Source organism: Halichondria panicea, chromosome 11 (assembly GCF_963675165.1).
Source record: "Halichondria panicea chromosome 11, odHalPani1.1, whole genome shotgun sequence".
In the NCBI taxonomy this organism is placed as follows: Eukaryota; Metazoa; Porifera; class Demospongiae; order Suberitida; family Halichondriidae; genus Halichondria; species Halichondria panicea.
In genome coordinates this window covers 2,278,891-2,302,016 of record NC_087387.1, presented here as the reverse complement: position 1 = coordinate 2,302,016, position 23,126 = coordinate 2,278,891, and the positions used below count along the sequence as shown (strand labels likewise).

Sequence of the window (23,126 nt, the reverse complement as noted above, 5' to 3'; positions counted from 1 at the left end):
CAGGCGGTTGTGTTGGATGGAGTGGAATCATGCATGTGTTAATTCTGCCTGTTATCTCAAGTGTTCCTCAGCTAGGGCTCTGTGCTAGGTCCTTTGTTTTTCCTTTTATACATCGACAAAGTTTCGCAAGCACTCATGTCCTGCGTATATATATGTACAAAACGAGGATTTTTCGTTAATACACAGAAACATATTGCGATTGGATTGAAGAAAATGGATTGACTCTTAACTCATTTAAATACAGTTATGTGGTTTTTTTCGAAGAAACGAAATGTTTTGCAATCAGCTATTTCACTCCACAAATATTCCCCACTTGGGGTCTTGTAAAATACTTTACAAGGAGGTGCATGGAATAATTACATGGTGGGTGCATGGAATAATTACATCCATGGTGCATGGGTGCATGCATATAAAGGGGGTGTGGAATACAATATTATTTATTCATGGTGTGCATATGCACACATGCATGCACAATGCATAAATTATATTCCACCCCATTTGTGCACATGCACCTGCACCCACCATGCATGCATATAATATCCCACCCCCTTTATACATGCTATAGTAACTATATAGAGGTAGTAACTGCGGGTATACATGCATGTAGTCCAACAAGGCAGAAGAAGTAACTTACTGCAACAAAGTAAGTCAAGCAATATTGTTACTGCATGCAGTATAAGAAATTGGTTTGCCTCATTTGTATATACAGATGTCAGAAGTACCAGATCTCCATGTGGTAGTAACAGAGCTGATAACAGCACAAATGAAATGGAAGCATATAGGAAGGGCACTGCATCTTGAAGAGTTTGATATAAGTGCAATCGACAGCATTAACAAAGACCCACTAGATGCACTTACAGCAATGATATCTGCTGTTCTTCGAATGCAACTTCTCACCTGGGAAGTACTTATTGACGTTTTGAGAGAACCATCAGTATCACACGATGAACTAGCAAACCAACTAGCAACAAAATACGGTGAGTTTCTAAAACACATGCATGCCAACTGAGGCATGTCATTGCTTTTGAATTTAGTACTGCACGTGTTATGGAAGTAACTATATGCATGACCATGATTGTGTTCCTTCGCAGTGCCTTCGAAATGGAAACCTAGTTCTACAAAAAAGACTGAAGGTAAAAATAGTTTAATATTCTGTTTGAGAAAACACATGCATATAGCTATAGGTATTTATATACTAAGTTAGAGCTTGATGGTAAGCCAAGCCACGTAAAGTACCCACATGCATATACATGCATGCTGCATCACTATATTCTTAAGAGCAAAGAAATAACAATATGCTTTCGCCTGCAGCTCGAAAGAGAAAGCGGTGTGATAGTCCAGCTAGTGAGCACATTGAACGATATGACGGCGGTGAGTGTATGTATATGTTTCAACCATGCATTCTAAACCGCCAAATCTTATAGTTTGTTTGTATTTATGTTTTTCACTCTCCTATTTTGGTAATTATAGGTGGCCCTACCGAACCACCTTACACGTACACAACAAACAGCCAACCACACGGAAGAGCCCTGATCATTAATAATGTCAAATATCCAAAGAATCCTAGAGATGGATCTGACAGGGACAAGGAGGCATTGGAAAAGGCCATCAGGACATTGGGATATGTCGTCGAGTCTGTAGATGATTTAGCAACAGCAGCGGATATACTCACCACAGTTGTTGAGCATGCCAACAAAGAATCAAATCCTGACAGCTTTATTTGCTGCATCCTGGCACACGGAGGAGAAGGTACAATACAAGGACTGGATGGAAGTACAGTCAAAATAGCAGACATTTCTCGAGCTCTAGTTGATCCCCAATATCCTTGCCAAAAGTATTTGCATCAAAAGCCCAAAATATTTTTCATTCAAGCTTGCCAAGGCAGGGCCAGACCATCAACAGTTGATTCTATGGAAAACTCACCAACTAATTCTCCTCTTCTGGTTGAAAGTCTCGACACAGGTACGCCATCTCTTCCTCGTGACAGTGACTTTTTTTATGGATTTGCCTCTTCGTTTGAAACCTCAGCAGCAAGACACCCAGATTTTGGTGCGTCGTACATACAAAAACTTTGTAGCATTCTTGAAAAATATTACAAAGATGAAGATCTTGTGACGATGGTAACCAGAGTTCATAAAAAAGAGGCAGAAAAAGTTCATTATCTTGGAAATCAAGGATATTACCAACAACAGCCACAACTTGTTTCTACTCTAAGAGGTCAAGTAAAGTTCAACTAGATCTAGTACACGAGTGAGAGTTACTATTAGACACTAGCTATTTTACTTACTTTCTAGCAACTTTAATCGGCCTTTAATCTGTCACTACAATACATACTTTTATCTTAGTTTGATATGCCGCTTTGTTCTAGGTGACTTGTTAGTACATAGCTCAATGTACCATATATACAGCGGGAAATTTCATGTTTTTCAAGGGCAGACAAAAGACGCGCAAAAATTAAAACCGGGATAAACTCCCATGATCGGTCTTTCACATGCAAAGCTATATTGGTGGGTGTGATACTGGCATTGAAACACAAATATTAAAAGCCACGAAAATTTCTGCTGAGGGCCCTCGGACTCGAGTTGTTAATTCCTCTTGCATGAGTACTTATTGCCGGCTGATCATATGCGTAATAGTCCCGCATCATACCGGTTTTCTTAGAAGCCAATGATGACAGTAAGCATTGAGTATGAGAGGGGAATAGTGCCAAAAGTAATAATGTTTAGTTGGTGGCGGCGGCGGCTTAGCTTCTAAAAGTGGCGGCAGTGTAGTTATGATAGTTGGGCATATTGACTCAAACAGCACCCCATAATGCATGTCCGACCTCCTCTAGCTGTACTCTTCCTCTTAGTCATTTCCAATCCCTGTTGTTTTATTTGCACGCTCTACTGAGCTGAAGCTTCAAGGTGAGCTGAGGCTATTGTAGTCTGCCCTCGATGCCCATAAATAGATGTAGTAAACAGTTGTCATATTAATTTTGTGTTGTCATAAAGAGCATACTCGACTCACAGATCTCAAGCTCCTGTTTATACGTCTTGACCTAGTCTCGTATCTAGCCTATTGCTAATACAAAGGTAGCTACCATAGGTTAATGTAATACCAGAAAATAATGGGAGACTTTGACTATACATTAAACAATATCGTATAGCGCGAAATTTTGATATTAATTTTGTTGTTTTTGTGGGTTTAGCAATCCAGCAGTCCAGAATTATATGCTATATACCGTGCAAAGATTGAAAGCATGACCTGGGAGTGTTTCCGGTAAGCAGTCTACATACAAAATTTATTCGCTTTTAATCTTCCACGAAATACGGTAATTATAGATTAGAGGGGTAACTGTGATTACATCAACTATGGTTTGTTGGCTGGCTTTTGTCAAACTTACACATTTTGTGGAAACTGGCTTCATCCTTTTCCAAAGCTGAAAAGGAAGCACAGTAACTAATGAAGAATGCTCTTCCCCCGTGCATAGTGAAGTGCTTTACAACCGCAGGATTTAATACAGTAGAACTAATCTTGAAAATGGATGTGAGTGATGAGCCAGGAAATTTGATAGAAGAATTTATCTGATAAACACCCTGACCACTAAGATTAATTAGCAGTGGTGATCATACATAAGATTTTATGGACAGTGACCTATAGTTAACTATTAAATTAAAGATGGCATAATTATTGACAACGATCCCAGACGAACGAGTCTTAAAAATCTGAAGGAACACCATGCATGCAGGATTTTGACGTGACCATTATATACTGATATGGTGATATGGGGGTTGCATACATGAAATGTATGAAGAACTTCAAACTTGGCACAAAGCAAGATCAAATTCTAATCTCCAATTGGACTCGTTATATGCTAGCAAATGTCCCCGGCTGTACCAAACACTGAAACTGGCGATTCTAGATTTCCCCAGTAGGCACTGAAGTACATTCTTTGTCAACAATTTCTACCTTGTCTTCATGCAGAGACAGAATGGAGCTAGAGTGTTACAAATTTGCCTTTTCAGGATCCCTCTGGATTTGATTCAATCAACAGCTAAAACTGATACAAAACCAGGCTCGCACACATGATGTAGTATTTGTGTATTTGCTTTTATATATCTGACCCTATTCAAACAAAAGATCAACAATCCCGCACAAAACTATTAGAAGTGCATTAGGTACATGCACCAAAAGTGCAGAAACTACCGGTAGATCTACACTACGTGGTAGGGAATTCCAGAGTCAGTGAAACAACATTATAAAAAAATATGACTGATAAAAGACAGCTTTGGCAAAGGGGATTTGCAGTCAGGATGAGCAGTGACAGGTGACGGAAAAGAAAAAAGTGATTTTAAAATCGGGTATATACATGTACACCTAACTTTCGTACATAATCGATCAGAGGAGGTCTGACAGTGCAGGTGCAGCTCAAGTAAGGCCACACCAAAATAATCTTATGTTTCACGGATATTCCGGGTCATATTTTTGCAGAATGCCCCAAAAAATAAACCAATCAGAGGTCAGAATAGCCATGTGATCTAGCAAAACGTTGTAATGTTTTTAAAGTGACTTTTTGTGGTGCGTTGTGAGTTTGTGGTTTTATAATGATATTCATTACTTTTTTCTTTTGCCTGCCACCGGCCCCTGGTCTGTTTTTGGAGATTAAAAGTCCGTGAACCATAGATAGTGTAGAAAGTGGGATTGGAAACGGGATCACGTGGGCTTATCAAGTGTGTGCTATCTATGGTGAAAGATAAGATCAATTTGGTGTGACCTAATTAGCCTTTGATTATCTCAGCAAAAATATACGCGTGGGCGAGGCAGATAATTATTGTTCACCGCACCTCCTCTGGTACGAATAACATGACAAAGTGTTAACTTAATTCATAGTGTGGTGATCCAGAGGAGGTTGGTCACGAAGCCAAAAAGTTAATAATGACGTAGTCTTTATTAAAATACTTGAACCTTGAACCTACTTTTATCAAGCTTTTTTCTAGCCAGCAGGCCACCTTTTTATTCTGAGTATACTTAGATATATGATGATATAGCTGAGCTATACGTACATTCACTCTACAGTACAGCTTAGCACGGTAGCTCCTACTTTGTAAAGGTCAGAGGTCAGTTTGACATGACAGAACTACGACCTTTGTGAGAGGTCACCCCTTTTAGGCACTGCACGATTTCTCTGGAGGGGCGCAGTAGCTAAATTGCAGCAGCAGTAACATGAAGGGGCTACTTTGTCACAAGAATCAGGGCGCGATGTACGTTCAGTCAAACTTGCAAATTTACTCCACAAAACATAAGCTCACGTGATGATTCATTAGTGATCTTTTGACCCTGTCCACCCTCCTCTGGTGGTGATCATTACCAGCTCAGTACAGTAAAGCAGCCCACAAATAAAATTATAGAAGCACTCTGCATTGTACCCCTAACCTGGCGTGTATCCTCAGACTATTGTCTAGCGGTGAGTTTAGAGATGTAGGTCTAAACTTGTGCCATGTAAACTATTACACCTAGCTAGATCTAGCTATTAAGTACGTACATAGGTCATAGCTAGCTACAATGATAAATATAAATTGATGTGTATTCAGTGTATGGCCGTTGAATCTCTGGAGGAATCTTGGGCACTAATTGTGGGGATGGAAGAGAGTCGAGAGTCGCCTAATGTGGCCATCTCCGACGGCAATAATATCAGAGAAGATTGGTACGTTTTAGTACACCACTGCACCGGCCTCTAGTTGGGTTCTATTCGTGATTGAGGCCCTGGTGTAACCAGTATAGGTCAGACGCATACGTACGTTTACATGTTTGATAAGGCTATTACCTTGAATATGCTTTGGCTCAACTTGTATGCATGGTGCCTTAATCATCATGGCTTCGTACATATACACATGACATTGTCTATTGCTTCCAATTGCACTGTAGTTAGGGTGCACTAAAGGTGCCATAACAAGTTTATAGTTATGGCTCCCATGGTTATGGTCATGTCACTAGTTCATCTTCTCAGGAATGAAGCCAGCAGACTTCTCTACCAGTCCGGCTATTTCAAGGTTGTCAAAGAGATGGCCTTGTCTGGGCAGCTGCAACAGTACAACATCCGTAGCGTCTGTTGGAGGGTGAGTTGTGAGAGATACAGGTGTGGGATGTGTGGGGGGTACGTGTATGTGTGTGTGTGTGTGTGTGTGTATGTGTGTGTGTGTGTGTGTGTGTGTGTGTGTGTGTGTGTGTGTGTGTGAGGGGTACGGTATGCTGCACATTTGTGGAGCGTATTAGTTTGAAGCCCTCAAATAATTATAAGTCGCTTAGGGTCATGTAAGCATGAAAACACTGTATTTGAATTGAGGCATTTTCTTTAGTCGAATGATTTGCACACTGTACCTGTACATGTAATTTTTAGAATCGTTGTCATTACTTTGGTAGAGAAAATTAATACAATGTTCATTGTTTGGACTGTCTTTTATTGTAATTGTGTCTTGTTGTGTCAGTGATCGCCATCTCGTAGTTGCGAACGTGTCATCAGCTTTCAGCTGCTCTATTGAACTGTGCATTGTGAATGAAGCACACAATGCTCCACAATGGCAGTCAATGTGTGTGTGTGTGTGTACTCCATAGATAACTCTGTCTTATTCCTTTCACTTATTCATCAGCCATTGTGCAGGTACATACCCACAGCTATATAGCAGCTGCTTACCATATTATTGCTTTTGATATCTTTAAAGCACAATGTGCACTAGCTTACTGTATATTTAAAGCAAAATCCATTATATCCAAAATCCATTTATAGTTAATACATTTCATCCTCCCGCCTACACATAATTAAAGCACACTCTCTCATCCACCCCCACACACATCACCCACAGCTGTTTCTCGGTTGTCTACCTGAGGACCAGAACAAGTGGGAAGAGGCAGTAAAGAAAGCAAGAGACGTTTTCACTACCATAAAGACCAAGGTCAGTATTATGACAGAGCTCTACAATAATTGTAATATGCCTGATTATGTTGAAATTTGTTTCAAGGAGCTTTTATTACGCTGCTTGATAACTATAATTATGTAGTTACAGAATGGTGTGTACTGCAGTGTACAGTATAATGTATCTCTATAACAACAATGTATCTCTATAACATACATGTATTTGTTTTCCCCTGAAGGCAGCACAAAGCGTTTGTTGTGTGTATCATTACCTCAAATGTTGTCTACCATTACTTACACTGAAACCAGTGAGTAGTGGTCATCCTTGTGCAGACTACAGTGGGCTGTAATAAAGGGGAGGGGGGGTGGCTTGCTAACACAGGTCCAAATACATGCTAAATAGGACTTAGAAGCTAATTAACTGGCTGTGTTATGAAGGGTGGTGTGCTTTGTATAGTGATCACAACAACAATGTTTTTCATGTGCAGCACATCATTGATCCCCACAAGCTTGCGTCTGGCAAAAATCTAGCCGTGCACAACCCACTCTCTCTGGAAGACGATGTGAGACACGCACACACACACACACACATGCCATCCCATGTTTGTGTCAACATACAGTCCGTAATACTGTTTGAAGCCAAGTTTTTGATCACCAAGAGACATTAGTACTCTTGTGAAATGCATGACATTGAGCCTGAGTGAGATTGATCCCTGAGTGAGATTGATCCCTGAGATCGAAGGAATGCATGTGTGTGTGTTAGTAACCCCAATCTCCGCCTCCTACAGAGCCCATGGAACCGGTATTTCCAGGACAACGAACTGCGGCAGATGATTAATCAAGACGTGGTGAGAACGTTCCCTGATGTGCAATTCTTCAAGCAACCTCACATCCAGTGAGTGGTGTCGTCTGTACATAATTACATAGTCACTAGTACATGTACCTCTGAGACAGTTTAGGGATCTATGGAAAGTGTCCTGCATAATTAATCATTTCATGTCCGTGTTCTTCTGTTGAGCAGGGACTAGATTGATTGTATCAGGCGTACTTTGTGTTTCAGAGAGTCCTCATTTACATGTTCCACATGTACTAGACTATGTACATGTATATAATGTACTCAATAAAGTAATAAAAAGTACAGTGTATGTACCGTATATGTTCTAATTTATCGGAAAGCAAAAAATAGAAATTGTCCAGGCATAATTGGAAATTTTTATAGAGCATGCGAAGTGTCCGGAATAATTAGAACAAGCATGCAGCTGCATGCGAGCTAGCTATGTTTTAATAGAATAGTTGTGCGACTGAATAGTTGCACTAGCTAACTACAGCACTCTTACTGGCCGGCTATAATGTAACTCAAGGTATTGTCCGGATATTTAGAGCACCGGAGTGTCTGTTGTATTAGAATAACGAAAATTTCCCAGAAGAGTGTCCGGGCTAATTAGAAGTGTCCGATAAATTAGAAGATATACGATATGTGTACAATATATTGCGGTACATATTGTAAAGCAGGCTTGACTGTCACTAATGAAACTTTGATTTGTAATTCAAATTTACATACATGTACATGTACATGTCTTAATTTTTAATGTCCTCGTTACATGTACCCTCAGAAAAATGCTGGTGGATCTGTTGTTCTGTTTCTCGCGAGAGAATGAGGAGCTCAGTTACAGACAAGGCATGCACGAGATCCTGGCACCCATAGTGTTTGTCCTTCACGCTGAGATGAGGGATTTAAATGACCCTACCCTGGCGTGAGTGTGTGTGTGTGTGTGTGTGTTGTCTTGACTGTAGGGCATGAGTGTGTGTGTGTGGGTGGGTGTGTGTGTGTGTGTGTGTGTGTGTGTGTGTGTGTGTGGTGTGGAGGACACAACTGTTAAGGCCAAAACGTCATGATTTAGCTCTTCACAAGACGCAGCAGGGTAAAAAAACAAACAGTGTCGATTATTCACTAAGAAACAGTGAGTGAGTGTATGTGGTGTGTTGTCTTGACTGTAGGGCATGAGTGTGTGTGAGTGTGTGTGTGTGTGCGTGTGTGTGTGTGTGTGCGTGCGTGTGTGTGTGTGTGTGTATGTTTATGATTGTAGTATGATGTTGTGTGAGGATTAAGGAGGTCACAGAGTGGTGGTTACGGTGACAGTACATACAGTAATACCGTATAGAGGGTATATTTCGAGGGTATAAATGTTCGTGGTTTTCGCGGATTAGGCATGAACCGCGAACATTTATAACCGTGAATTTAATATTCCATGCATGCATGCTGCAAAAAAGGCGCTATTCCACGAAAATTAAATCCGTGAAAACCTTTCTAAAGGCACATCCGCGAAAATTTATACCCTTGAAATATACCCGCTATACGGTAGTATATGCAAAAGTGTTGGTGTGGTTGACCTCCATGACATTGTGTGTACATGAAATGGCATGCCATGCATAATTATGATATTCCTGATAGACTGTCTCTTAATTAATTCCCTGCAGACCTGCAGTGTTGTCAGTGATGGACCCTCGATTCATCGAGCATGATGCCTAGTGAGTTGTGGTGTAGGCATTTTAAACATACGTAGGAACTAGTTCTTTGCCTACTGTATACTACACCTTGTACGTAATGCAATTATACTTTTAACTTAAATTACGACCCAAACACAAATTAGCTAGTTATAGGCCTTTAGCTGAAAGTGCTATGTGTACAGTTATCTGTAGTATTAAACTAGAAACTTTGTACGCTGTAAACAGCCTCACTAGCCCCCCCCCTCCCCACACACACACACTCACACACGCAGCACAATATTCGCTGAGTTGATGGAGAGTATGGGCTCATGGTACATGTCCACTGCCCTCGAGGCTGACTACTACAAGGCCAGGGCTCAGCACAAGAAGAAAATGTCACACGACCCACGGACCAATAAACCCTTTCAGGGTATGGCCGACCTGTCTCCTGTGAGTGGGTGTAGTTTGTTTTTGATGGGCATTTCTTGCTATACAAATCATAATGATTGTGTACATACTACTGTACGTGCATGTACATGTACAGAGTGAACCAACTCTAGAAAGGGTATGCTGACATTGCACATGTACATGTACCTACCTTTGAGTGATATTTTATTCCTGAAATTTTCACTTATTTTTTGTGTCCTACATGACTTTCCCTGCATTAAAGCCAACCCTTAGTTCTCAATACACTTCTTTAGTACTGAGTCCTGCTATTAAAGAGCTGATGCAACCTTTCACTTACGCCCCCCCCCCCCACACACACACACACATGTACAATCACTAGATGTCTGCAATCTCTCGCAAGCTTGGTGTGATCCATAACCTTCACCTGAAGAATGCTGATGAACAACTTTACACTCACCTCAAGGAGCTCTCCATCCCTCCACAGACCTACGGCATGTACGTATATAGACCCATACCCACTTCATAGTCAGCTGGTTTAGCACCGGTTTGCATCTTATAAGTTTTTAGCCGAAACACATGTACTGTACGTGCATGTACACATGTATGTGCTGTAGTAAAATACTGTCTGTCAATAGTGTTATCACACCATTTCCACTGTGTGTCTGTAACGACTACTTTCTTTCTGTCTCATAATCCCCCTTTTTCCCCCTCTCTCCCCCTCTCTCCGACACTCCTCCTTCTCCCCCTTCTCTCCTCTCCCTCCCCTACCTCCCCTTCTCTCCCCCCCCCCCTCTCTCTCTCTTTGTCTGTCTCCCTCTCTCCTTCTCCTTCTCTCTCTCTCTCCCTCTCTCTCTCTCCCTCCCCTCCCCTCTTCTCTCTCCCTCTCTCTCTCTCTCCAGTCGTTGGATTCGGCTGTTGTTTGGTCGTGAGTTCCCATTGCCCAGTGTCCTGGAGTTGTGGGATGCCCTGCTTGCTGATGGGCCATCCCTCGGACTGGTCGACTACATGTGTGTTGCCATGCTCATGCACATGAGGGACGTCTGTGAGTCAAACACTTTATCAGAATGTCGTTTATACGCTAAATCTCTTGACTCCTAATCATACCCTTAGGCCTACATATACACAGTACTAATGTACCATATACTGCTTGTACATTGTACATGTACTTTTCCCAATCAATTGTATACTGTACACAATGATAATCATACAGTCACATACATGTACATATAGTCATGTACACATCACACCTCCCACCCACCCACACAGTGACTGGAGGGGACTACTCCACGTGTATGCAGTACCTGATGCACTTCCCCCCAGTGTATGAGGTCAACTATCTCGTACAAAGGGCACTGCACCTCCGGAACCCTGTGAGTCTTGTACATGTACATGTACATGCATGTCCATTGCTGTGTGTGCATGAACATATGAAAAGTGCCTAAGTTTACTGGCCAGAATTTCATCATTAACCGCTGTATCGTGAAAGTACATGTTCGTGTATGACTCTCCCCTTGTAGAGTGTGTATCCCTCCCCACGGATATGGTCCCATAATCCTGCGGCCCAGGCCACCTACTCACTAGGCTCCACCCTTCCCCTGTCATCGTCAACGGATACCAACTCACAGCAGCACAGTGTACAACACAGATCACACAAGGTACATGTACACAACTGGCAATCTGTGTCATGCACATGTGCATAAAAATCTTTCAGCTATCATTGTGTCTGCACACATGTACATGTACACTGTAGCTGTGCTACTACATGTGCATGTACATGCGTTTGCTGAGACATTGCTACTGTATTGTCTTGACTCTCGTTACGTATTGAGTTCAAGTATACATACAAAATCTGATCACATGCACTCATCCCCCCCCCCCCCACTCACAGGTGAGCAGTGTGAAGCAGGTCATCAAGCACACGGCTGCAAGAATGAGTCGACCTGTCTCCTCTGCTCCTCGTCTAGAGTTCCATGGAAAGTCTAGATCTCGAAGCCCGTCTCCCGTTAACCACACCCCTATAAACCACCCTCTGCAAATGCCCGATGACGTACCCAGTAAAAAGGGGCGTGGTCGAGTCATTGGCAGTATGAAAAAAGATCTTGTCAAGAGCACTAGCAAAGAAATGAGAGAGAATCCAAAGGTGAGCTAGCTGTTAAGGCAAATATTAATTTATCTGTGTGGGGAAAGTTGGAGTGTCATGCTGCAAGGACTGCCCAATCAGTGAACTGAATTTTTACTAGCGACTCTATTTTATGATTGATCATTAGTTCTATATTAGGCCCACCTGTACATCGTAACTTGCCTGCTAATAGTACCTACATGTACATGTATTGTAACAGCTATTCTGTTTGACACACACACACGCACGCACACACGCACACACACACACACACACACACACACACACACTATTTATTTTGACTAATGCCTTGTGCTAATTCTAAGAACCAAAATTAGATTGTTTTGTGCTTGCCACCTAGAAGAACTACATAGACCCATCTCCATTATCAGATACTAACCACAAAACCTAGCCCAGACAATACAGGCCTGTACCTTATAAATTAAGCCTCCCTCAAGGTCAGATTTAGTTTACACAAGTACACAGGCATGCACAAGCTAAGTTAAAGTATTACAGCAGCCAATATCAAGTCTAAGATAAAATGTAAGTTCTATACTTTATGTCAGCATTACCTCAAATGTGAATATAGCTTACAATCAGCATGGCCCCAAGTGAATAGCTTCCAATAATTATTCAGTATACTAGTTGTTCTGAATGCAACAGATGAATGGGGCTGGGGAGGGTTGGTGCACCGTTATAAAGACTCTTTAACCCATCATTCTCGACTCTCTCAAGGTCGGGCATCTGTTTGCCTTTTCTACCTGTATGGTTTTGTGCTGTTTGCTCTTTTGTTCCTTTTTTTTTCTTTTTTTTTCTTTTGCTTGCCTAACTAGATAGGATAATACAAGGTATCAGGGATCCACCACTATAATATTAGGACATCAGATGCCAATCTTTTTAAAGATTAATTTAAGTGAGCATTCCGTTTGAGCTAGTAACGCGAACAGTTGACACAATTTCTCCCACACAAATGATACTTTTTGTATACCCTCAAACACACACACACACACACACACACACACACACACACACACACACACACACACAGTCTTCCCCTTTTACTGGTGTTTCATCGAGCAAGTTGGACAAACTGAGTAATCGAATTGACGACCTCCAGGCCAAGTGTCTATACTGTGGAGGGAAGGCTGACTCCTTTATTGCCTCGTTACAGACTGAGATTGTCAAATTAGAGGGGCTGTCCCCTGAAACTGAGAACACCATTCTGCTCTCACTGGCAGGACTAAAACAGGTGAGAACTATAGTGTAGAGAATGTAGTACGGTGAGTTACCAAGGTAAACATGCACATAAATTTTTGGCTGTGGAGTTCATTGTTCATGGACAAAATTACGAGGAAAAGATCCACAGTACAATACATATACTGAGATACGTACATTACAGTGTATGGCTCATAATTCCTTACTAAACAACTCAAGTGAAATCTAACTTCTAAAATGTAGTTGTACATGGTTTTCAAAATCGATTTGCTTCATTCTTCCTGGGAATCTTGTGTTACAAACGGGGCAAGTTTTTTCTGTCTCTGGTTTCTCTGTTTGTGTCTTCATGTCTGGCAATTCTTTCTTTGCTTTCTCCATACCGGCTAGTTCGTCGATCCTCATTTGTTGCTCTCTGATTATCGTGGTCTGGTTGCTGTTTGCTGCTTTGAGTTCCTTGTTTTTTGCCGAAAGCTCTTTATTTTTTAACTTTGCGTTCTTCACAGTGTCTTCGAGCGTCAATCTCTTTGCAATAGCTGCATCTAATTGTTTTGTTAGACTCTTCACTTGCTCTTCCAAGGTTCTCTTCGGACACAGATCCACTTCGTGCTCACCCATGTTCTTTCGGGGCAGTCTTTCGCCGCAGCCTAGAGAGCATACTACAAGGATACAGTCACAACCCACCGTCTGGTGTTGCTCTAGTTCCCTGAGGCAGCCTTTCCACTCACACCCCTTGCCTCGGCTAGCACAATAGACTAATAGCTCATTGACCTCCTTTAGCTTGTTTCGATCGATCATGACCTCAAACTCAGCTTGCTCACACTCGGGACACGGTCCTTTGTTGTTCTTTAACGGATAGATGCAAGACATGCAGAAGTGTGCACCACAGCAGTCTGTTAGATAGGGATCTCGAAATGGGAGGGAGCACACTGAGCAGAGAAGGACATTAGGGGGATCACCCACAAAGTCACAACTGAGACCCCCTACACCAGTAGCTGTTGCCATCAGTAGCTATATACTAGCCAGCCAAGATTATTTTATTTACTTTTAGATTTAGGGGAATTACCTTATCACATGATCTATGATGTTATCAAAATGATAGATCAAGGGCGGCTATTGTGTGATTTGCCTATTGCATGTACTGCACGTATCCTCAATGTGGTGTACCTCACTGTGGTGTATGGTTAATTGTTTGGTAGATTGGCTTCCTTCCATGTCTTACCTCACGCATATCCCATCCCATAGGTTCGTGACCTGCTACTGAACAAGATCCCCTTCTCAGGAGAACTAGCACCAGGATGGGAGAATGTTCAGGGGTCAAGGTCCAACCTAGAGGATAGTCATGGTACAGACATTGTGTTCAATGTACTACCGTATAGCGGGTATATTTCGAGGGTATAAATGTTTGTGGTTTTCCGCTGATCAAGCATCTACTGCGAATTTAATATTGCATGCATGCATGCTACAGAAAGGCTGCTATTGCAAAAACCTTTCAACGGTCATTCCGCGAAAGTTTATACCCTCGAAATAATTATACCCGCTATACGGTATGTGATGTACAGAGTTTGTACACGTTAACTCTGATCTTTATCTTCTATTTACATGTATAATGATCCCTTACCAGGTCATATGCCCCAAAATTCATCTGTGTAACCTTTACGAAAGCCTGATTGTTTAAGTCTGTATAGCCCTAAAAGTTTGCAATTTTCTCTTGTATGATCGAGAGTCCACTTATATTATGGACTCTTGCTTGTATGTATAATAATTATATTATACCGAATGTTTTGTGAGCATCAAACATTTGCAACTTTGCGATGATGGTTGATCAATTCGCAACAATAAAATCCGCAAAACCTAAATTGTTATACTAGTAAATTAATGCACACGATCCTTGCCAGAACGCAAGAGTTAGATCGCGAAGTGTCAAATTTTCTGCTCATTTGGCTCATTTGTAAAGGTTTTTCACCAGCAAAATATTCTAGTAATACGGTATACATTTTTGTACATGTTGCATGCACATGTATTCATTTCCTTTCATAATTATTATACATTGTAGAGCATCACTTCTTTCACAGTGCAGCACATTGTGTATATGCTAATGATTTATCCCCCCTTCAAACACACACACCACACACACACACACACACACACACACACACACACACACACACACACACATGCAGACAGTTCTGATGGCTCCTCAACCAATCTGGACAGTTTCACACTCTCAAAACTCGCCTCCAAGAGTTCCCCACTTTCTGACAACGACGCCGTTTCTAAAGATAGCACAAGAACTAATAATATCGATCACCCCTTACAAAGAAGCTTAGAGGTGGGCACAGAGGTGCTTGCTGACGAGGGAGTACCGTCCCGGGATACACACCCCCTTTTGAACTCTGGAGACTAGGTATAGAGCATGCAGACTACAGCAGGGTAATGTCAGGTTGGTATTGTACAGTGTTGTGTGTTTGTTTTGTTTAAAGTTGCGTATGTTTTTGTTGGCACAGTTAAGTTTTATACACATATAAAATAAACATTTGTGAAATAAAAATGCACTGCAAAGTAATTATGTGAGAGTCAGAGATATGCGTATTACTTGTATGTGTGGTGTGCAATTGATATTAAGTATAAAAATTAATGCACCAAACAGTTAGTGGAGTGATATGCATGCATGTGTGGTTGTCAAAATAAATAGTAACAATCAAGAGAAAAATCTCCCTGATATAATTATATGTCAGTCTCATAAACTACTCCTTTTTGCTCTTGGGTTGTTTCTCAATGTACTCCAAGTACTGTTTGTTGGTCCCGAATATCCAGTCCCACCAGACAAAAGAACTGGCGTAGTTACCGTTGAAGTTGTAGTGGTGAAAGTCATGGAAACGAGCACCTGTATATATGGGAGAACAAGCAATGGCGGTAATTAGCTGGGTAAGCATTATGGGATGGAATACATACATGTGCTCTCAATAAACACACTTATCGGGCAGGCTCTTTTGATAAACTAAACTTACATAGATCGTTGACAAAAGACATGCACGTAAAATCTAGAGTAAGCACTGCATGCATGCACATGCAATTTGATCGATATAGGGCTTGTAGTAGCTATAGCTAAGTACAGTCACTCGCAAAACTCATTCATGATCAGCTCTTAATTATTACTAAAACTAGAAATCAACCACAGCTTTACGTAATAATAATTATACTCAAAGAGACCATTACGACAACGTACATGATTGTACGTACCAGCATATCCAGGAATTAGATGCATGGGGTTGAGGTAGGGGAAGTCGTAGCCACTGTGAACCTCCACCGACTCCACTAAACGAGCCATCATCCACAACCACTCCATGATCACATGATTCCCAAAGAACAGAATGCCCCACACGAAACCCATACCCAGAACTGTGCGTGCGTGTGGATGGGGTGATAGAGTCGTAAGGTGTGTCTGTGTGTGCACATGTGAGGACATACACAACAGTGGGTTCTTCATTACTAACACTGTTCAGGGCAGCTCCTCAAGATATAAAGTTAGATGTTGATTCATTAAGCTGCAGTACTATGCATGCACATTGACAGCTAGTAACAGTTACTACAATGTACATGTAGCTACACAACCCTAGCTAGTATAAAGGACATGGTATTAAGAGCCATGAACAAATTGAACATGGAACAGTGTACACACCACTCAGCAAAACAGTGCTCTGCTCTAGTACTGACAACTCCACTTACTGACTGTTTCCAGAGGGTGGGCGTACTCGGCTGTTAACCCAAACGGTTGCTGATGGTGGTGGTGGATTTTGTGAATGTGTTTGTAGATACGTTTGTGATGAAGAAGTCGATGCATGAAATAATGCCAGGTGTCCTCAATCATCAGACAAGCCACCAGCTGAGGGATCACCACGTACCTGTCACAAAACGCAATATTTCACTATCAGACAAAAATACATGTACAAACCAAACACCGCTACATGAAGGAATTAAAACAGTCCTTACAAAACAATGCTATAACCACCACACACATGTGCATGCTCGAGCTGGCTATGAGGTAATTAACTGTCGGTAAAACAACACTTTCAAATGGCTTTCAAGTGAGCGCAGACCTTTAGATGCATATTACTAATAGTTCTATCAAGTGCAACAACAACTCACCAGCGTGGGATGTCATCATACTCATACTTCACTCCCATGTAGTAGTTGAAGTGATACATCCCAGCTATCATAGGTGCCTGTATGCATGTAGACAGATGGGAAGAGACGGCATGGTCAAAAGTTGTTCATGAAAATTAGGAGATCACGTATGTACTGATTATTAATGTACATGCATCGTATAGAATAAACACATTCATCGGACAATTAATCAAGAATGTGCTTACTGCATGTGACTTGTACTAAACATGTACAACATGTACTATATAGGTAGGTGTACTGTATACCTGTATAAAGAAGTGGTTGAGTAGGATGTAAACGAAACAATTCCACTGCACTTTAGTCGACTCAGGCTTCTCCTGTACCCATTAAAGATATGTATTTCTATACACAAGCATGAATAAGAAAATACTTTTACTGAGTACCAGCAACAACACTCAGCATTTTCACCTACAGATATAATATATCAACGGTACATGTCCATGCATGCAGGGTTAGTATATACGGCAGTGAGGTGGAAGCTATAGTAACTACAGTGACACCGAAGGCATCAATAGCTAATAAAAGACAGTATAAGGGGACTGAACACACAAGCTTAATTCTATGCCGGTAAATAGTGGGACAAGACATTCATAAAATTCATAAAGCGGCGCTGTGAGATCTCAGGATGATAGCTAACCAGCTCGAGGTATAAACTGAAACGTACAAAATAATGGTTATACGTGCACCCGAATGATATACATGGGGTGAGGGGATCACCTGATCACATGCAAGACATGAGGTCACATCTGGACCAACCACGGCTATGAATATAACAAACGGAACACATTGACAATAGGAAACGAATGGCCAATTAATTTACCACGAGTTATTTCAAGCTGAGTCACCACAACTATATACTTGTGTGTACAAACCTGTATTTTGAATCTCCTCATGAAGGGGAGAAATTGGGCCAGAAATCCAGGCGTACTTAGACCGAAGTAAGTAATCTGCAAGAGTGAAACCAAACACTAACATTAACATTAAGCAAACAAACAATATTTATCCTCTAGTATGTATGCACTATCAGGGCTGCATCCAGGACTTTGGATCAGAGGGGGCGAATTGCGCAAATGAAAAATGTAGGGGGGAAGTCATCGCAGTACAAATGCCGAATCTGCCAGATCCTAGGGGGGGGCGAATTACCCCCCTCGCCCCCCCCCCTCAATGCAGCCCTGACTATAATTACGCTTCCAGGAAGAAATGTATGTAACGATATGCATGCGCAGATAGTTGATAATTATGCCTCCAGGAAGAAATGTAAGTAACGCACAGCACATTGTATTACTTGATCAACTGTAGCAGTAACAATATATAGCCAAGGGCGCGTATAAGCTTACAGTACGCCCTTAGAGTGGATTATCAAACAATGGATGGGAACCACACAAACATGCAGTTGCTGCACTAATACTCACCTCGTGCAGAATCACAGAGAAAAGCACAGCAATGGTGAAGTGTGAATATCTGTCTGTCATGGCGTTCCATCCTGTCTTGACATAGCCTTCAAAAGGTACAGTGCTGTTTCCCACAATGGATGCAGTCTCATAGACACTCTTCAGTATATAGTCTGAATCCACAGACATCTCCTTATTGAGGGTGAGTGAGCAGTAGACTTACAATCACTTGATGAATATCTTAGCTGTCTGGACGTGCAAGTTGAATAGTGACTTTCTTTTAATCTGTGTGGAATGGTGTGTGCATTGCTAACTACTGCTCATACCATAACTGGGGTGTGCATAGCACATGCAAAAACAAAAGAATGTGTGGGTAAAATAATGATGTGGAAAAACAGCTCACCTTTTTACCGTGTATACGTACCTCAGCTGATTTATTTTCTTATCCACCTGACCACGCCCATAATGGGAGGGTCTCATTTTGCATGCAGGAGCGCCCCCTTACCTGTATTTGAGGTTGTGTACAGTGCTAGTATATAGTGTAGCAGAACCAGAACTCTGGAGCAGAATTAACTATAGTTAGAGAAGTATTTTCAGTGCAGGTAAGCTTGTGATAATATCTAGCTAGCCCATAGATGATTGAGGCAATGCCAATGATCAGCTATAGTTATGGCCAGTCTCAGACAAAATGCTTTAAAGGGGGTGGGGCTCAAACGTAGTCTAGTTTCAGGGGCGTAGGCAGGAATTTGAGGAAGGGGGGGCTGAGCTGTTCGCGCCAGAAACTACTTGGCGCGGAGCGCCGAAAATTCCGGTGACCAGGAGCCACACCCCCTAATTAATGACTCATTGCGCATGTGCAAGAAATAGCCACACCTTGCTTCAATTAATAATACTGCTAAAGCTAGCTAGCTAGCCGTAGCTAGCTAGCTTAGTTGCACTAAAGAATCAAAGTTACTAGTATAGTATAGCTAGCTCTTGGACATGCTGTTTGTCTGCCACTAATCTATACCAGTAATTCCCAGGCTGAAGACTCATCAGAGAAGGTGGGCTCTTAGTGTAGTTTTTGCAGAGAAAGGGGGGGCTCCAGCCCCCAAAGCCCTCCCCCTCCCTACGCCCCTGAGTTTATACCAAGTGTTGTCAGTCTACTACTAACACACACAGCAGCATGTCAGTACAAGGAGGGAAAGCTGTTGTAGGAGATGAGTGCCAGCCCATCAACTCCTCTCATCAAAGCATTGCAGTAACTGCCATGGAACAAAAGATGAGAGAGCAAATTCGTCTGTTGCAGGAGCATAGAGCTGCTGTAATGATGGAGGAAGTGATCGATTTGCAGAGGGAGAGAGATCTTGCTCTGGGGCGGATAAAAACGCTGAAGAAAAATATGGAAGGTGAGGTATACGTAGACATCCAGCTTACATCGATTGGGTTTGCAATAGTCTAGAGAAATTAATAGATCTAGCCAGATAGTGAATCTAGGTATACATAGGGATTACCGAATCAATTTGGCCAATGTTCTATGTTTTATAGCTATGTTCTATAGAAGTTCACATAATTCATGCACCAATCGTTAAAATAATGCATGTAAAAGTCGTGTATACCGTATATATAATTATACAACTGCATGTATACGATATATATACCTTCATTTAGATCTTACTATGGAGAATGCACTGTTAAAGGGGGCTGTTGGAAGGAGTGATTTAACAGAGAAGCTCATCTCCCTGGAAAGAAACTGTTTAGAAGAGAGATTACTCGGTAACGACCTTAGGAAGAAATTGCAGATATCTAATAAGCAAAAAGAGGAGTTGATACTCAAAGTACGAAAGCTCGAGATAGAGTCAGCTGCAACACAGTCTACACTACTAAGTGTAAACAGACAGCGAGATAGGAGCCAAAGCTTGACAGATCTGATCAATGAAAATGACGTCAAAGAGAATATTGTCACACCAAGAGAGAGCTCAAATTCATCACGACGTGATGTTGTCACCACTGAAACAGTCACGCCAACCGCAAAGTAATTGGTCTATATACTGTATTTTATACCTAATGTAGTATATAGCTAGTCATAGTATACTCATCATTATGTGTCAAAATTATAGCTAGACCCATAATTATGCATGTGTATATATATGTAATAATTAGCTATTTATATTAGATTGCCACCAAGTGGAAAAAAATGTTCGCCTCCGCTATTAGTAGTGAGCTCTGACCAAATAACCCCTGGAGCACGTAGTGGTACCAGTACCCCTCTATCATACAGTCCAGCAGTCATACCTCGAAGGTGAGTGATTCTGCGTTCAAGCCCTTCCTAAGACATGCAAGCGTCATTTGTTCCCCATTAACCTATAGGTACAAATTGGCAGCAGCTACAACGAGAGACTGTAGCACCCAAACAGCCCCTATGGTTGATTCAAAAAAGATAGTGCCCACAGTGACTGTCAACGATCAAGCAACGGTTCCGTCAGATTTTATTACAGCTTTGGAGAACGCAAAGAATGATATCATTGCACTTCAAGAGGAGAAAGAGGTGACAATTATCTGTAATGAAATTCATGCTGCTATGAATTTTTGAGTGTTTACACAGCGTATGGAGAGTGACCTCAATAGTGTGAGATCAAAGAGAGCCAATGAGAGAGCTACTTACAAAAAAGAATGTGCTGTAAGTACAAGTAAAGCGGAATAATTGTGCATGATTCATACCATTTAATATAGTTGCTACACACTGAGTCAACTGTACTCAAAGAAGGTCTGTCTGAATTTTCCATATGGACCCGACAAAAGATACAATTGTTCGAAGAGGACATGGATATCTTCAAAGTAGTTTACTCACTTCATGCATCACTCTCTCAGGTAAACATGAAGACGTACGTATATAGACAATATAATTATTATAGTGAAATGGATAACATTAATTTTTTAGGAGAAGGCAATGTTGAATGATTTACGAGAAAAGCTAACAAAGACAGAATCCAAAATTACAAGACTAGAAAGTACCAACGAGCAATTACAGGAAGAATTGACACACGTTGAAGAAAAGTACAAAAAATGCAAGAAAGAGATAAAGTAAGTTCCTGAAAGATAATTAGTTGATGTCAAGTTTATCTGTTACACATTACTTAACTGTTTTTTTTTGGCCACTGACAGACGCCTTCACGAGAAACCCTTGTCCACCCCACCTCAATACTATTCCCCATCTTCACAGAGACAAGTTAGATCCTATAAGTCTACAGGTTACATGACTGACTGCCATCCATCATCTCCGTTGCTAAGCAAAACATCTCCACCAATGAAGGGCATGTTCCCAGTGAAAGTCGCTAACAATCAAGTTTAACGTACATGTATATGTATATGTTATGTACTACATAACATAACATGTACAGATGCATGTACTATTTTTCATTATCTATAGCTTGAGGATTTCTGAAGTGATTGTCCACCACTACGTTTTTTCAGCTTAACAGTTTATTACATGAATTTCGCACTTAAAAAATAAGGTTGTTCACTTGTAAAACATTTTATCAATACGATTGCAGACTCAATATCGTCTACCATGTGATAATAAAAGGTGGTTTTGTACAGAGTTTGTCAGTTGGGAAGACAAATTAAAGCTTGAATCAAGAAGGTCCGCTCGTGGGAGGTATAATAGTGATTAATCCGTACCATAGCTAATGTTTATAGAGAGGTTGTCCTTTGATATGGGAGGTTCCACTGTAAATCTAAATTTTTATCCAATAATGTTGAAAATTAACTTCAGCCCATGCATGTGCTATAGGTGTGTTATTCGCTGCTGTGTATGTAATGAATAATAATTATAGCCTGATGAAGTGAGAATAATTTTGAATAATAGGTGAATATTAATGGCACAGTCGTTTTCACTCTAAGATCATTTTATAACCCGCTAACTGTGGCCCGGCCTCAAAACTAATGCAGTGCATGTATAATAGATCAGGAGTGCATGCACCATACTGCATGCATGGTAGTATATGACAGAGCTGGCCTATAGCATTCCATGTCACTTATGTTAAATGTAGATATAGCACCGGGTATGTGTTTTAATATATGGCCCGCAAGACTTATTAGTAACATGCTTGTATAGGAATGTATATATAGTAGAGCAGAGCCTCCCTAAATTGTTCTGTACATAATTATAGCTAGGCTTTGTTGTGAAGAGGCCCTGCGCCGTCCCTATAGCTGCATGCATGTTTAGTTTTGTCGTTGTTCTCATTGATATCTGTTATCATTTGCCTAAACTAAAGTCAAGGATACGTGCTTTACTACTGATCTTGTTGAAATACTGCTGCAAACATTATATATCGTATAGTGGGTATAATTCGAGAGTATAAACTTTCGCGAACATTTATACCCTCGAAATATACGCGCTATATATATTATATAATATATACGGTACTTTGTACTACCGTATAGCGCG

At 41.2% G+C, this 23,126-nt stretch overlaps 4 protein-coding genes across 8 annotated transcripts; 3 read left to right on the top strand and 1 right to left on the bottom strand.

Moving 5' to 3' along the window:
* The first annotated feature begins 532 nt into the window (after positions 1–532).
* LOC135343482 (caspase-7-like) lies at positions 533–2,431 on the top strand. Its single transcript, XM_064540436.1, has 5 exons — positions 533–643; positions 710–977; positions 1,092–1,133; positions 1,312–1,371; positions 1,471–2,431. Exons 2-5 carry the CDS (start codon positions 710–712, stop codon positions 2,235–2,237), a joined length of 1,137 nt encoding a protein of 378 aa, XP_064396506.1. The 5' UTR covers positions 533–643; the 3' UTR covers positions 2,238–2,431.
* A 2,858-nt stretch (positions 2,432–5,289) lies between these two features.
* LOC135344584 (TBC1 domain family member 5-like) lies at positions 5,290–15,669 on the top strand. Its single transcript, XM_064541815.1, has 17 exons — positions 5,290–5,446; positions 5,574–5,686; positions 5,990–6,098; positions 6,843–6,932; positions 7,381–7,455; positions 7,681–7,787; positions 8,506–8,646; positions 9,371–9,421; positions 9,673–9,829; positions 10,167–10,282; positions 10,687–10,829; positions 11,054–11,157; positions 11,305–11,442; positions 11,676–11,927; positions 12,955–13,155; positions 14,364–14,463; positions 15,302–15,669. The coding sequence occupies exons 2-17, from the start codon at positions 5,577–5,579 to the stop codon at positions 15,523–15,525; spliced, it is 2,118 nt and encodes a 705-aa protein (XP_064397885.1). The 5' UTR covers positions 5,290–5,446; positions 5,574–5,576; the 3' UTR covers positions 15,526–15,669.
* An 11-nt stretch (positions 15,670–15,680) lies between these two features.
* LOC135344626 (methylsterol monooxygenase 1-like) lies at positions 15,681–19,345 on the bottom strand. Of its 2 annotated transcripts, none has more exons than XM_064541886.1 (8): positions 19,203–19,345; positions 18,719–18,982; positions 18,179–18,253; positions 17,552–17,623; positions 17,268–17,344; positions 16,848–17,023; positions 16,362–16,520; positions 15,681–16,005 (listed from the first exon to the last, which is right to left on the bottom strand). In XM_064541886.1, exons 2-8 carry the CDS (start codon positions 18,884–18,886, stop codon positions 15,866–15,868), a joined length of 867 nt encoding a protein of 288 aa, XP_064397956.1. In that variant the 5' UTR covers positions 18,887–18,982; positions 19,203–19,345; the 3' UTR covers positions 15,681–15,865. The 2 variants fall into 2 exon arrangements, with proteins under 2 accessions (XP_064397956.1, XP_064397955.1); XM_064541885.1 differs by having other exon boundaries at positions 19,101–19,211.
* LOC135344602 (uncharacterized) lies at positions 19,188–22,245 on the top strand. Of its 4 annotated transcripts, none has more exons than XM_064541842.1 (9): positions 19,188–19,299; positions 19,862–20,085; positions 20,348–20,711; positions 20,853–20,978; positions 21,047–21,224; positions 21,282–21,356; positions 21,410–21,547; positions 21,618–21,760; positions 21,842–22,245. In XM_064541842.1, exons 2-9 carry the CDS (start codon positions 19,863–19,865, stop codon positions 22,026–22,028), a joined length of 1,434 nt encoding a protein of 477 aa, XP_064397912.1. In that variant the 5' UTR covers positions 19,188–19,299; position 19,862; the 3' UTR covers positions 22,029–22,245. The 4 variants fall into 4 exon arrangements, with proteins under 4 accessions (XP_064397912.1, XP_064397909.1, XP_064397911.1 ...); XM_064541839.1 differs by having other exon boundaries at positions 19,192–19,299; positions 19,859–20,085; XM_064541841.1 differs by lacking the exon at positions 19,188–19,299 and adding an exon at positions 19,502–19,740.
* The last annotated feature ends 881 nt before the right edge of the window (positions 22,246–23,126 follow it).

Coding starts and splice junctions, on each gene's coding strand:
- LOC135343482 (XM_064540436.1), top strand. CDS start 710: ATGTCAGAAGTACCAGATCTCCATGTGGTAGTAACAGAGCTGATAACA. Junction 978..1,091: donor CCAACTAGCAACAAAATACG/GTGAGTTTCTAA, acceptor GTTCCTTCGCAG/TGCCTTCGAAATGGAAACCT. Junction 1,372..1,470: donor CATTGAACGATATGACGGCG/GTGAGTGTATGT, acceptor TGGTAATTATAG/GTGGCCCTACCGAACCACCT.
- LOC135344584 (XM_064541815.1), top strand. CDS start 5,577: ATGGCCGTTGAATCTCTGGAGGAATCTTGGGCACTAATTGTGGGGATG. Junction 11,443..11,675: donor TACAACACAGATCACACAAG/GTACATGTACAC, acceptor CCCCACTCACAG/GTGAGCAGTGTGAAGCAGGT. Junction 11,928..12,954: donor AAATGAGAGAGAATCCAAAG/GTGAGCTAGCTG, acceptor ACACACACACAG/TCTTCCCCTTTTACTGGTGT.
- LOC135344626 (XM_064541886.1), bottom strand. CDS start 18,886: ATGTCTGTGGATTCAGACTATATACTGAAGAGTGTCTATGAGACTGCA. Junction 17,345..17,551: donor TCAACCACTTCTTTATACAG/GTATACAGTACA, acceptor ACATGCATACAG/GCACCTATGATAGCTGGGAT. Junction 17,024..17,267: donor TATGATGACATCCCACGCTG/GTGAGTTGTTGT, acceptor GTTTTGTGACAG/GTACGTGGTGATCCCTCAGC.
- LOC135344602 (XM_064541842.1), top strand. CDS start 19,863: ATGTCAGTACAAGGAGGGAAAGCTGTTGTAGGAGATGAGTGCCAGCCC. Junction 21,357..21,409: donor CTTACAAAAAAGAATGTGCT/GTAAGTACAAGT, acceptor CATTTAATATAG/TTGCTACACACTGAGTCAAC. Junction 21,761..21,841: donor AAATGCAAGAAAGAGATAAA/GTAAGTTCCTGA, acceptor GGCCACTGACAG/ACGCCTTCACGAGAAACCCT.